This window comes from Arabidopsis lyrata (genome assembly GCF_000004255.2).
Source record: "Arabidopsis lyrata subsp. lyrata unplaced genomic scaffold ARALYscaffold_3, whole genome shotgun sequence".
Taxonomy (NCBI): Eukaryota; Viridiplantae; Streptophyta; class Magnoliopsida; order Brassicales; family Brassicaceae; genus Arabidopsis; species Arabidopsis lyrata.
This window is the reverse complement of record NW_003302553.1, coordinates 738,143-750,608: the sequence shown is the minus strand read 5'-3', so window position 1 is coordinate 750,608 and position 12,466 is coordinate 738,143. Positions and strand designations below refer to the sequence as shown.

Genomic DNA, 12,466 nt, shown 5'->3' with positions numbered 1-12,466 from the left:
AACAAGAAATTTTGAGAAAAATTAATTAATTCAATGTTTCTGTATGTACGATGACGATATTACCCCTACTGATTTTTTTCTTTTTCTATTTTCGTAAAGACTAGAGTGCGACAATTTTTATTTTATCTTCTCCACCAAAATTGGACGGTAGAGAACACGTCAGAAATTTTTATTATCTTTGTCCTTTTCTATGTGGTTATTTCATTAATTATATTAAGAAAAAAATGAATATACTACTACTTTTATTTTTTATTAAATTGTTTGGAAAAAAACAAATCTACCAACAATTAAGAGCTTTTATGCCAATTATCATCAACTTGGGTTGGAGGTTGGAACAAATTACGGTCCATAATATTGGGTGTGATGTATCCACAACCGAATCTAACACACGACCAGACATTACATGTGTTCTAGATTCGGACACACTTTGATTTGTTACAACTAGATAGCTATAATTGAAACACCCAAAAGCCCAAAATTTTCAATCCAAATTGAACATCTCTAGTCTAATCTTGATTTGGTTGGAGCCTTGCTTTGGCTCTTTCAAGAGCCTTTAGCCTATTAGCTTCCATACGTACTCTTTGTTCCTCGGAAATGTTCTGAGCTTTCTCCATTGCCTTCAATCTATTAGCTTCCATACGTGCTCTTTGCTCTTCTGTCAGTTCACTGCTTTTATCCAGGATTTGTTCATCGCTCGGTAGCTGTGAAGCACTATCAAAGATCTCATTCAACATACTGTCTTCAAAAGCATCAGCATTTGTATCAGCATCAGCGCTCTTTGATGGTATGTTCTCTTCTTCCTGACCTGGCTGATCCATATCTAGGTTACCTGCAACAGACTATTCATTACCTACGAGATTGTAATGGAGTAATAGAAACTGAACTTAAGTGGAATGCAGCTAATGACAAGAAACCTTTCCTTTTCGTATCAATATCTCAAACTTATGCAGCCAACCAAATTCCATGATCAAGTAGAGCAATTAGATATTAAAGAAGATTCAAGGGAAAAAAAAGCTGATATGTTTGACATACCTTGATCATCATAAGGACCGGTATTTTCTTCTGGCTTTTCGTATAACTTGTTTGGATCAACTCCGCTGGCAACCCTTTCTCGCAGTTCGTTTATACAATTCTAAAAAGGATAACACATCAGTGTATATATCAAATGTGTCAAGTATAAATGCAAAGTTAATATACCGATTAAGTGAATTAAAAAAAAAGGTTTTAGTTACTAACAGAACCTAAGTATGCTAAGGTATGAGCTAATGAGCACAATGATCATATAACAAAACAGCCTAACACATACTTAGATCCTCTAACTTGTAACTTGAAAGCAACAAATGATTGAACACCAAAGAAAGAGACGAATAATGTAATTCTGATTTCAGCAATCTTTACAATCATTGGGGGATTTTTTCACCCTTTAAATCCGGATTCATAAGTTAAAAATCGCCACAAGGAAGAACGCTTTACAAAAAACAGAAAAAGGGGATCGAGCAATGTAGTACCTTCACACGTTTAGTAGAAGCGACTTGTTGCACTTTATGCACAAAGTGATCAAAGGAATAGTAAGGTAGCAAATGAGAGTGCCACTCACTGTACAGCCGTATCAAATTCCCCAAATCGCTAACCTATATATAATATGATCCAAATTATCACACTAGGCATGTATATCGCTATCAAAAGAAGCTAATTAGGTTCCTAATCCGATGAAATTATGGGAGAAACCAGCAACAATTAATCGAATCTGCGAATAAAAAGACTTGCCTCCTTGCCTCGGCCACGATACTTGAAGGATTTAGGGAAATAACGAAGAACATAGCCGAGACCATCCTCAGAGAGTAACAATTCAGGAGTTAGCTTGGGCCTTTGCACTCTCGTCTTCGTCACTTTAGGAACAGGAGCTATGGAGGTTCCGGCGGCAGGATTTCCACTTTTATTGGAGGATCTCTGAAATTCATTATTAGGGATTTGAGATGGACCGGAAGAAGACGAAACGGAATTATTGCCGGCGACCGGAGCCGACGATGGACAATCGCGAGACCAGTGACCGGGACGGCCACATTTGAAGCATCCCGTCGGAGCTGATTCCATTTCAGATTTCACCCTTCGATCTCGATCTCTCTTTCTTAGGTCTTATCATTCGCCATCGGAAATTATTTTGGCGGTTTTACTTTTTTTTCTGTAGCGGGAAAATTAGATGGGTCAAACCGGGGCGGGTACTATCCGACCCGGTTTATTATAATAAGCTGAACAAAGAGAAGCCCATTAAACACATATTTTGGAACCAAACATATTGTAAATGAGGCCTTTAAAGCCCAGTAGAACATATTAGTAACGTAGAGAAGACAGAGAGGGGTTGCAGATAATAATGTCCCATGTTAAAAAATCTGAATGTATTCGTAAAATTTGCTTTTTTAGTCCAGAAATAGCGTTTTTTTAGCGGGATGATCTATCAAAACTCGCAAAAAATTTTAATTATAGTCTGTTGTGGGACAGATTAATCCACTTCAAGACGTTGTTACTTGGGAGCGTAAACTATTTTATTTACAGGTTTTTAAAATTAGGTTTTACAGAAATTCGAAAGAAGGAAGGATGGTTGTCCATGCTTTTGGGAGAAGGTAAGCGTTTCTGAGAGATTGAGATTATTAAAAAAAATCTAAACTTTTTTTTGTCCCTTTTTCCTCGGAGGAGTCACTCTTTTTCATCGATTTCCGGTAGCTTGGATTTGTCTACTTCATCTTCCTCCTCTCTTTCTCCTTTCATTTTTCTTCTTGTGTTTCTCCTTTTACGTGGGTCCTTCAATCTCCTTGAAGGACCCGACCATTGCTTAATCCTTAACAAAACCAAAAAAAATCTTCCCTCTTCTCTGTTTTTAGCTTCTAATACCCTTTAATTACTAAAATCGATTCTGATCATCATGCACTGTTTTCCGTGTTTCTCCTCGCCAAAGAACAAGAAATCTTCAACTACGAATGAAACTAACGACAACAACGAACCCAGACCACCTGGTATGTATGTCCTAACGTTGGACCCTTTACTAGTTTTCGTCTTTTATACGATCAGTAAAATGAAAAAATTGATACTTTTTTGTTTGTTTTTAAAGATAGGAGACGTACAGAAGAAACAGAGGAAACAGAGCAATCAGAAGGAACATCGTTAAAGATATTCACTTTCCGGGAATTAGCAACGGCCACAAAGAATTTCAGGCAAGAATGTTTGCTAGGAGAAGGTGGATTTGGTAGAGTTTACAAAGGAACCCTTAAATCTACTGGCCAGGTTCTTTCTTAAATCTTCCTCCAATGTTAGATACTTTTCAATGATCCATCATCAGAGTGAGTAGACTTTGTCTTGTTTTGGGGAATGTAGGTGGTGGCTGTAAAGCAACTAGACAAGCATGGATTACATGGGAACAAAGAGTTTCAAGCTGAGGTTTTGTCTTTAGGCCAACTCGATCATCCGAATCTTGTTAAGCTTATTGGGTACTGCGCAGATGGAGATCAAAGGCTTTTGGTCTATGATTATATCTCTGGAGGTTCACTTCAAGACCATCTTCACGGTATTAAATTGAGAGATTTCTTATTCAGCACATTTTTAACTTTTCAAGAAATGAAAAGCTAAGATTTTGGATGTTTTTTTGGCAGAACCAAAACCAGACTGTGAACCGATGGATTGGACAACGAGGATGCAGATAGCGTATGGCGCAGCGCAAGGACTTTATTACTTGCACGATAAAGCGAATCCACCTGTGATATACAGAGATTTAAAAGCTTCAAACATTTTGTTAGATTATGACTTTTCTCCAAAGCTTTCTGACTTTGGTCTGCATAAGCTAGGACCAGGAACAGGTGATAAGATGATGGCTCTATCTTCACGAGTAATGGGAACTTATGGTTACTCTGCTCCTGAGTATACGCGAGGAGGAAATCTCACTTTGAAGTCAGATGTCTACAGCTTTGGTGTTGTGTTGCTTGAGCTCATCACGGGTCGAAGAGCTCTTGATACTACTAGGCCTAATGATGAACAGAACTTAGTTTCTTGGGTAAATAATAAACCATGAAGATTGCTCTTTATTTTTTCAAATCATAAAGTTGTTTATTTTCTGAACAATTCTTGCTATCGCAGGCACAACCGATATTTAGAGATCCTAAGAAGTATCCGGATATGGCAGATCCAGTTCTGAATAATAAATTCTCAGAGAGAGGATTAAACCAAGCAGTGGCAATAGCGTCAATGTGTGTGCAAGAGGAGGCAGCAGCTCGTCCTCTGATAAGCGATGTAATGGTTGCGCTTAGCTTCCTTTCGATGCCTACAGAAGACGGTATTCCCACAGCAGTTCCTATCCTATCTTTCAAGGACAAGAGCATGTCTATAGCCTTAAGCCGGCATGATTCAAATCTTGTATCTCCTCCTCCTGAGCTAGCTACGGAAGATGACAAATCTAGTACATCATCAGGCGAAGAATCATCTTTGGACAGTGAAAATGAGAATGTGAGTAAGAAGAAGTATAAGAAACATGAAGAGGAAGATAGCTCAATGGAATCTGATGATGGGTCTGATTCAAACTCTGAACATGAAAAAGACCAAGATAGTCCACCACCAAAGCCTATTGATGAGAAGAACCAGGCGCAAAGCTTGAAGATAAAGTATAGATATAGCTGGGAAGATATAGATGTCGGTGATGAGAGGCTAAGCAGTAAAAGCAGCCAGAAATCAGATGACGAAAGCACTTCTTCGCGCTATGATAGCGACAGAGACCAGGAGGAGAAAGAGAAAGAAGAGGAGGAAGAGGAAGAGCATACTCATATTGAACACATTGATAGCTCAAAAACTGATGATGATCAAAGTGTTTACTTTGATAATGATGATGATTCAGGAGATGACAATGGAGCCTCTTTGCATCGGATAAAATCAGAGGTTGAGATTGATTCTATTAAAGAGTGACTTTTTCAAGATTTTAATCCATCCACTGAAGCTCACAAAAAGAGTTTGAATCATTTTTGGGAAAAACTCTCAATTGCTGAGTATTACTATAAGATACATATTGATGTTTTTTCTTAACAAATTATAACCATCTCTCTTTATGGCATGATGAAGATGTTTTGGATTGGTAGATAATTAAAGAAACAAGCTGTATAAATCAGATGATCTGATTGAGAAAACTCATCTCAGGTTTTGTAATCCTTTGAAAAAAAATGTTATGTTTTTCTTTAAATAGTAGATAAAATAAGAATAGTTTAGCATTTTAAAGAAAAACAAGTGAGATAATCCAACCCTAGATAAGAATCTTAAAAACCAATCTTAGATATATATGACTCATAATAGCCTATATGAACAAAATATTAGATTATCCATAGGAAAAGGAAAGTATTAGATTCTCTATTTGGATATACTGAATTAGATACTCAAACTGATAGAAAGAGTTCATATAAACATAAATCTACTTCTTATCCTATTTTGTAATTAAGGATAGTCTTTGTGTTTTCCATTTTTTGTCAACGACAATTGTCAAAAGTTTTCAGTCTTTGGAATAAAAATTTTAAAATGAGACCACTTAGGTTTACTTTTCTTTCATGATTCGACCACTATACTTTATAAGAATATTTATTTTACCTCGATTAAAGAATGTTTAGAGGATTGACCTAGATTCGTAAAGAATCGTCAGCTATGAGGTCAAATAAAAAGCAGAGGAAACGACACGTGTCAGGATCTTGGAGATTCCTGAAGTGAGGTCCACCCTAAAATCCATTTAAGGTTTTTATAAGCAAATCAACAAAGGAAGGAAGAATCCTACCAAAATCTGAGTCCGCTTTTCAAAGTTGTCTCCTTTATGAACCCCACTTGATCCCCTTCTCCTCCTACAAAAACACCTTCTTTTTTGCTTCTCAAATCAACAAATCTTGGGTCTTGCTCTGTTTCTCTCTTTTGATTCGTAGAGGGTTTATTGAATTCGATGTGTTTGATTATGGAAACGGACGATCACGAAGCTGTCGTTTTAGCGCCGCCGTCGAATTTCTCGATGGTTGAAGATGGAATTTACCGATCTGGATTTCCTCGACCTGAGAATTTCAGTTTCCTCAAAACCCTAAATCTTCGTGCCATCATGTAAGATCCTTTATTAATCTTCTGGGTTTATTCAATTATACTCTTTAAGCATTGGTTTTGATTGGATTAATTAATCGTTTGTTGATTCATCAAAACAGTTATCTGTGTCCTGAACCATACCCAGAGGAGAATCTCCAGTTTCTTGAGGCTAACAACATTAAGCTTTACCAATTTGGAATCGAAGGCAAAACGGTGCGTTTTCCTTGTTAGATTCATTGGCCTCTGTTGATCAACAATCTTTCTCGTTGCTTGTTTTCAAAGAACTTCAATTGCCCTTGATGTCCTACATTGAATCATTTATGATCTGCAGGATCCTCCAACTCTTATGCCAAAAGATACAGTTTTGGATGCTCTCAGAGTCTTAGTTGGTAAGGAATCAATACTCAATAATGTCTTCTGATGTCTGTTGTCTCTTGTTAGCTAGTTCATGAGTCTTAAAGTAGATCTTTTGTTTCTCTGTAGATGTAAGAAACCATCCAATTCTCATACATTGCAAACGCGGAAAGGTAATTTACAGCTTCTTCTTCCTCTTCTAGGAACTCAACCTATGTTTTTATTTATTACAGGACACTCATGGTGGGTTTTTTTAGGAGATTGTCTTGTGTTATTTGTTATGTGCAGTACTCTCTTTGGTGGTCTTTTACAAACTTGGCTTGTGTTCTGAGTTATTTACAGGACACTCATGATTTGGTGTTTTTGGTCAACTTGCAGCATAGAACAGGTTGTCTAGTGGGATGCTTAAGAAAGGTTCAGAGCTGGTGCTTATCATCGGTTCTCGAGGAATACCAGAAGAACGCGGGTTTAAAGTGGAGACAAAGGGACTTGAATTTTATAGAGACATTTGATATAGTGAGCTTGAGACAGTGTCTCTTGAGCATCATGTATCAGTATCACGGTTATGGCTTCAAGAGGAGAAGGTTGGCATATGAAGACGAAAATGTCCAGACACCAAAACCGCTGGCTGCTAAAGTTTAAAAAGAGAGCAACCAAGTGGGATTTGTTTCGGGTTCTAATTTGAGTTTCGATTTATCGGTGGCTGGATGATTCTTTAAGTGGGATAAGTTTTAGTTTATCCCAAAATCCGTAACCAGAAGTTTTATTTGGTTCTTTAGAAATAGAAATGTACAGGAAGGTTATTCTTCATTACAAACTGATGCAGAATAGGTCATTTTAACTCGAATGACCGACCATTCATGCTTATGTTGCTTTATTTTTTATTTTATTGTCAACTCCTAAAGTTGCTTTATCTTGTTGTTCAAACTTCAAAAGACTCTTTCGAATAAGGAAAAAGATGGCTGGCTACACGAAGTATCCGCGAAGACATGGCCACATATGCAAAGTTTAAAAATGTATCTCTAACTATACAAACTATATGTATCGCATGCCCACATATACGAACTATATGTAGTCATGTCGCCAACATCACAAACATTTTTTTCCGATACATTTTTCGCCGGAATCCAGTATTGATCAGTTTGACCGGCGTTGACCAACATAAATATTCAAAAAAAAAAAATTTAGTTTTTTAATATTTAGAAAATTATGTTATTGAATTATTTATAATATTATATAATAAAAAAATATATATACAATATTCACTATAAAAATATTTTGTATATATATTCAATGCATTGATTTTTATAATTAGTTAGTTTTGATAATTTCAAAACTAAACTAAAAATAAAATAAAAACCAATTAGGTAAAATAATTGTAAATAAGAAATTTTTGTATAATATGTTTTGTAAATATGAAATTTTTAGTTAGTTTTGTATAATATATTGTTAATTTTTGTATCTAAAATTATTACGAAAAATTCTTCTAATAATACAAAAAAATTAACAACATATTATAAAAAAACTTTAGACTATAGAGTATTTAAAATTTTCTATTTATAATTATTTTACCTAATTGGTTTTTGTTTTATTTTTATTTTAATTTTAGTTTTGAAATTATTGAAACTAACTAATTATAAAAATCAATGCATTGAATATATATACAAACTATTTTTATATTGAATATTGTATATATTTTTTTAATTATACAATATTATAAATGATTCAATAACATAATTTTCTAAATATTAAAAAACTAAAATTTTTTATTTTAAATATTTATGTTGGTCAACGCCGGTCAAACTGGTCAATGCCGGATTCCGGTGAAAAGTGTACCAGAAAAAAATGTTCGTGATGTTGGCGACATGACTCCATATAGTTCGTATATGTGGGCATGCGATACATATAGTTCATGTAATTTAGGATCCATTATTAAACTTTGCATGTGTGGTCATGTCTTCGCGGATACTTCGTGTAAATAACCATTATAAATAATATAAGTGGGAGCATTGTGCAAAATACCGAGTTTTTGATTCTTATACTTAAATAATCAAATCATTTATAAAGAGTTCTTAAATAATCATTTCCTGGTTTATGGTTCAAAAAACTTCTCTAGCCAATCAAACTGAATGTTAAAAGATCAAAATTCGGTAGTATACTTTCTTTGGATATGAAATCAATAATTAAAACAGAGAAAACAGAGGGGAGGTTAAGAGTATCGAGTCAGCTTCTAATTTATACCATGTGCACTGCAGGACAAGGTTTCTGACTAATCTAGCACATGTGTTAGGAAAAGTATGTTTTCGAAGATAATTAAAGAAATACAATTTGATTACTATTCGTTAACTAAAAAAGAGCCACATTCTATTCATCTATCATGGTTACTCTCATCTTTACAATACAGAAAATATGATATATTTTTAATACTATATATCTAGCTTTTGATTTCCATTCTCAGTCTAATTGGTACATATAAAAATAGTGTGCAACTATAATTGACATTGTCTTTGTAACACATAATTGACAAAGAATAACCAAAACCGAGAAAATTAAGATAACCTAAAATTTTCTGACCAGGACTAAACCGGAAAAAATCCCAAACCGAACCACATCTCACCTAAGAATCACCACCAACGTATCGGATAAAAACTCACCTACCTTAGAAATCATCACCCAAGTATCGGATAAAAAACTCAAGACCAAGAACGCAAATCAGAGTGACATTTACTCAATCTTATAGTTATAGCTAAGAAAATTTCATCATGTCATTATTAGAAAACAAGATGCCGTGCATTGACGTGCTTTGCAAATCATCCTGACCTAAGTTTTCCGCTGTTTATGTCGGAACAGAAACAGAGTATTTGATTTCAAACAAGAATAAATCTTCACATTGTTGCGCTTGCAGCTTCAATAGGCAAAAAACTTCAGGCTCCTTAATCCTAACACATAAACCACTAAACTAAAACATGTTCTGCAGAATTTCAACTAAAATCATATGCTTGCTTTGCTTATCTTGATGATCTAAAACTTGTCTGAAAAAAGAAACAGAGGTTGTTGATTTAACATCTACGTAAGATTCTTGCCCTTAAAATGTTATGTAAGATATTGAAACTACAAAGCTAAACCAAATGACATCAACATCATCAACTACATGATAGATTTGAGGGCAAAAAGTAGCACATTACAATCTTCAAAATCAAAAGATAACAAATTTTGATAAAATTGAAACATAGAGTTACTTCTTCAAGCTTCCCCTGATACCAGGTTTAGGTTTCAATTCAGCTACTGGTGCTAAAACAGCATGGAGATTCACGAGCTTTGATTCCTCATAAATGATCTTAGGATGCTTGGATTCGTGATGGATCTGCATCGTCTTTAGATCCGGAGCCGTGATTTTGCAATGTGGACACTCGTACTTAGCGTGACCTCCTTTCTCTTTTCCGGTCCGATCAGCGATTCCAGCTTTTCCTCCGCCGCGATTAGTCAACGCAGCATCGATCTTCGCTTGAATCTCCTTCGCTGTATGCTTCTTTGGTTTCGCCTTACCAGTCATCTTCAATGGCGGCTCAAAGGGATGATTTTGCCAGGAAGGGAGAAGCCCTAACCCTAACCCTAATTGTGCTCCACTCTTCTGATTTAAGACGCGAGAGCCGATATGAGTATATATACTAATTTTATATTTAAAAATGGAAATAATCTTATCTACTTTAGTTTTTTGGGGGTGTTATAGTGTGTGGAGAGGTACATGGTAAGAATTGTGGACCTTAATAAAATAAAACGCAGAAAGCAGAAACGCATCAGTGATCAGCACATGCGAGACACCAACACCAATGTCTGCTTCTTCTTTATTTAATCTCCCATTGATTCGCCTCAGATCTCTCGCTCTTTCGTTTTCTTCTTCTTTCCGATTTTCACATCGTCCTCTGTCATCGATTTCCCCGAGAAAGTTACCGACTTTTCGTGCTTTCTCTGGTACCGCAATGACAGATACTAAAGATGCTGGTATGGATGCTGTTCAGAGACGTCTCATGTTTGAGGATGAGTATGTCTTTTCTTTGATTTCTGATTCTCTCTACTTTGATTTCAATTTTTGGGTGTTGCCAAAATTGTACCTTTATCTTTAAGTCGTGTTCTCGAACCTGGTTTGTCTTCATTGTTTGGTCTGAGAAAATGGAAGGAAAATTGACGAAATTAGGTTATGGGATTTGGAGTTTTTTCGATTAACAATGGTTTAGGAACTTAGGACGGTTGATTTATCGACTTTGATGTAAGAAGAAATGAGTTTTGGATTTAGAATCAAGCAAAAAGTCAATGCTTTAGTGTCTTCTGTGAAAGATGTCATTGTTTTGGCCAAAAATGGATAAATTGTTGTTTGTCTCCATTTATACTTAATTTTACGATGATGATGGTTGATCCTTGGCTTTGATGGAAGTGTTTCCTCTAAGTTTTAGGTTCTTGATGCGTAGTACAAGAAACTATACGAGCTCTCCACCTTAATTTATTGATTCTTCTCTTCGTTTTCAATCTTGCTTGCAGATGCATTCTTGTTGATGAAACTGATCGTGTCCTGGGGCATGACAGCAAATATAATTGTAAGTGAACTTGGTTTGAGCCTCGTCCTATCACTTGGTGTTTTGCAGTAAAATTCAATGATAGGAGGGCTGTTTTGTCTTTGTCTATGCCCCTATTCAAGATACTGTTCCCTTGTCAAATCTGCAGGTCATCTGATGGAAAATATTGAAGCTAAGAATTTGCTTCACAGGGCTTTTAGTGTATTTTTATTCAACTCGAAGTATGAGTTACTTCTCCAGGTATATACATATGACTGTTCTGAAGTCTAGATAAGTCAAATGCTCTGATCATAGGCTTGTATACAAATGGATCACAGGCTTGTGACTAGGCATGGTTGTGTCATATCTCAAATCTCCTTTTTGTAGAGAGAGATAAGCTCAAAAATATGGGAGGTTAGATAGAAAATAAGCTTGATTCTAGATATCTTGTTGCACATGTTGGGTGTTGCTATGATGATGGGATGCTTTCGTGATCTTAGATGGTTGGTGGGTCTTAATATGCTGTCCCATGTGCCATCTTACTGGAATTTTTTTATTGTTTGAACAGCAAAGGTCAAACACAAAGGTTACATTCCCTCTCGTGTGGACAAACACTTGTTGCAGCCATCCTCTTTACCGGGAATCAGAGCTTATCCAAGAAAATGCACTAGGTTGGTATCTAATGGTAAAACAGTCCAGTAGTTTTTACTATCTATGTCCAAACCATAAACTAGTGAGCTCACTGTTTGTATCATGCTCATCAGGTGTGAGGAATGCTGCACAAAGAAAGCTTCTCGACGAGCTTGGTATTGTAGCTGAAGATGTACCAGTCGATGAGTTCACTGCCTTGGGACGTATGCTATACAAGGCTCCTTCTGATGGGAAATGGGGAGAGCACGAACGTAACACCGTTTCTCAAGACTCTTATTTCCCATTTTCTTGAGTACTATCACAAAACAGCTAAGCTTCTTCTGTGTTGACCTTCCTTTTGCAGTTGATTACTTGCTCTTCATCGTGCGGGATGTCAAGGTTCAACCAAACCCGGATGAAGTAGCTGATATCAAGTATGTGAGCCGGGAAGAGCTGAAGGAGCTGGTGAAGAAAGCAGATGCAGGTGAGGAAGGTTTGAAACTGTCACCTTGGTTCAGATTGGTGGTGGACAATTTCTTGATGAAGTGGTGGGATCATGTTGAGAAAGGAACTTTGGGTGAAGCTATAGACATGAAAACCATCCACAAGCTCTAAACATCTTTTTTTATTCTTTTAAGTTTTTGAATCAACTTTCTCTTCATGATTTTTATCTTTGTGATGATAATAATTTGGGAGCTGTGAGAGACTTTTAAAGATTCCAAGCACGTTAGGCAATAAAGTTTTCATTTTTATCTGAATTATTGAATTTCTTTCAATGTTCTAAGCTTTAATGTTACATAGTTTTTGAGATGTACAAAAAGCATAAACAGTCGAGGAAAATGATAACA

The 12,466-nt window shown here is 35.9% G+C and overlaps 5 protein-coding genes across 5 annotated transcripts; 3 read left to right on the top strand and 2 right to left on the bottom strand.

Annotated features, from left to right (window-relative positions):
• Positions 1–276: 276 nt before the first annotated feature.
• On the bottom strand, positions 277–2,177 carry LOC9320408 (TIMELESS-interacting protein). Its single transcript, XM_021033671.1, has 4 exons — positions 1,768–2,177; positions 1,509–1,631; positions 1,033–1,132; positions 277–829 (listed from the first exon to the last, which is right to left on the bottom strand). Exons 1-4 carry the CDS (start codon positions 2,092–2,094, stop codon positions 507–509), a joined length of 873 nt encoding a protein of 290 aa, XP_020889330.1. The 5' UTR covers positions 2,095–2,177; the 3' UTR covers positions 277–506.
• Positions 2,178–2,447: 270 nt separating this feature from the next.
• Positions 2,448–5,217, top strand: LOC9320407 (receptor-like kinase LIP2). Its single transcript, XM_021033668.1, has 5 exons — positions 2,448–3,011; positions 3,107–3,279; positions 3,370–3,559; positions 3,645–4,042; positions 4,126–5,217. Exons 1-5 carry the CDS (start codon positions 2,921–2,923, stop codon positions 4,942–4,944), a joined length of 1,671 nt encoding a protein of 556 aa, XP_020889327.1. The 5' UTR covers positions 2,448–2,920; the 3' UTR covers positions 4,945–5,217.
• Positions 5,218–5,723: 506 nt separating this feature from the next.
• On the top strand, positions 5,724–7,355 carry LOC9318319 (probable tyrosine-protein phosphatase At1g05000). Its single transcript, XM_002884294.2, has 5 exons — positions 5,724–6,105; positions 6,204–6,297; positions 6,416–6,473; positions 6,568–6,611; positions 6,817–7,355. Exons 1-5 carry the CDS (start codon positions 5,954–5,956, stop codon positions 7,078–7,080), a joined length of 612 nt encoding a protein of 203 aa, XP_002884340.1. The 5' UTR covers positions 5,724–5,953; the 3' UTR covers positions 7,081–7,355.
• Positions 7,356–9,514: 2,159 nt separating this feature from the next.
• Positions 9,515–10,103, bottom strand: LOC9320406. The gene has a single exon (XM_021033674.1). The coding sequence runs from the start codon at positions 9,989–9,991 to the stop codon at positions 9,674–9,676; it is 318 nt and encodes a 105-aa protein (XP_020889333.1). The 5' UTR covers positions 9,992–10,103; the 3' UTR covers positions 9,515–9,673.
• A 123-nt stretch (positions 10,104–10,226) lies between these two features.
• On the top strand, positions 10,227–12,376 carry LOC9320405 (isopentenyl-diphosphate Delta-isomerase II, chloroplastic). Its single transcript, XM_002884293.2, has 6 exons — positions 10,227–10,480; positions 10,975–11,030; positions 11,158–11,249; positions 11,557–11,659; positions 11,753–11,890; positions 11,983–12,376. The coding sequence occupies exons 1-6, from the start codon at positions 10,269–10,271 to the stop codon at positions 12,231–12,233; spliced, it is 852 nt and encodes a 283-aa protein (XP_002884339.1). The 5' UTR covers positions 10,227–10,268; the 3' UTR covers positions 12,234–12,376.
• Positions 12,377–12,466: the final 90 nt, after the last annotated feature.

Excerpts from the sequence above, each read along its gene's own strand:
- LOC9320406 (XM_021033674.1), bottom strand. The coding sequence starts at position 9,991 with ATGACTGGTAAGGCGAAACCAAAGAAGCATACAGCGAAGGAGATTCAA.
- LOC9320407 (XM_021033668.1), top strand. The coding sequence starts at position 2,921 with ATGCACTGTTTTCCGTGTTTCTCCTCGCCAAAGAACAAGAAATCTTCA. Across the intron at positions 3,012-3,106 it reads CAACGAACCCAGACCACCTG|ATAGGAGACGTACAGAAGAA; the intron begins GTATGTATGTCC and ends TTGTTTTTAAAG. Across the intron at positions 3,280-3,369 it reads CCCTTAAATCTACTGGCCAG|GTGGTGGCTGTAAAGCAACT; the intron begins GTTCTTTCTTAA and ends TGGGGAATGTAG.
- LOC9320408 (XM_021033671.1), bottom strand. The coding sequence starts at position 2,094 with ATGGAATCAGCTCCGACGGGATGCTTCAAATGTGGCCGTCCCGGTCAC. Across the intron at positions 1,133-1,508 it reads CTTCTACTAAACGTGTGAAG|AATTGTATAAACGAACTGCG; the intron begins GTACTACATTGC and ends TATCCTTTTTAG. Across the intron at positions 830-1,032 it reads CGGTCCTTATGATGATCAAG|GTAACCTAGATATGGATCAG; the intron begins GTATGTCAAACA and ends AGTCTGTTGCAG.
- LOC9318319 (XM_002884294.2), top strand. The coding sequence starts at position 5,954 with ATGTGTTTGATTATGGAAACGGACGATCACGAAGCTGTCGTTTTAGCG. Across the intron at positions 6,106-6,203 it reads CTAAATCTTCGTGCCATCAT|TTATCTGTGTCCTGAACCAT; the intron begins GTAAGATCCTTT and ends TCATCAAAACAG. Across the intron at positions 6,474-6,567 it reads TGCTCTCAGAGTCTTAGTTG|ATGTAAGAAACCATCCAATT; the intron begins GTAAGGAATCAA and ends GTTTCTCTGTAG.
- LOC9320405 (XM_002884293.2), top strand. The coding sequence starts at position 10,269 with ATGTCTGCTTCTTCTTTATTTAATCTCCCATTGATTCGCCTCAGATCT. Across the intron at positions 10,481-10,974 it reads CGTCTCATGTTTGAGGATGA|ATGCATTCTTGTTGATGAAA; the intron begins GTATGTCTTTTC and ends TCTTGCTTGCAG. Across the intron at positions 11,891-11,982 it reads GAAATGGGGAGAGCACGAAC|TTGATTACTTGCTCTTCATC; the intron begins GTAACACCGTTT and ends TTCCTTTTGCAG.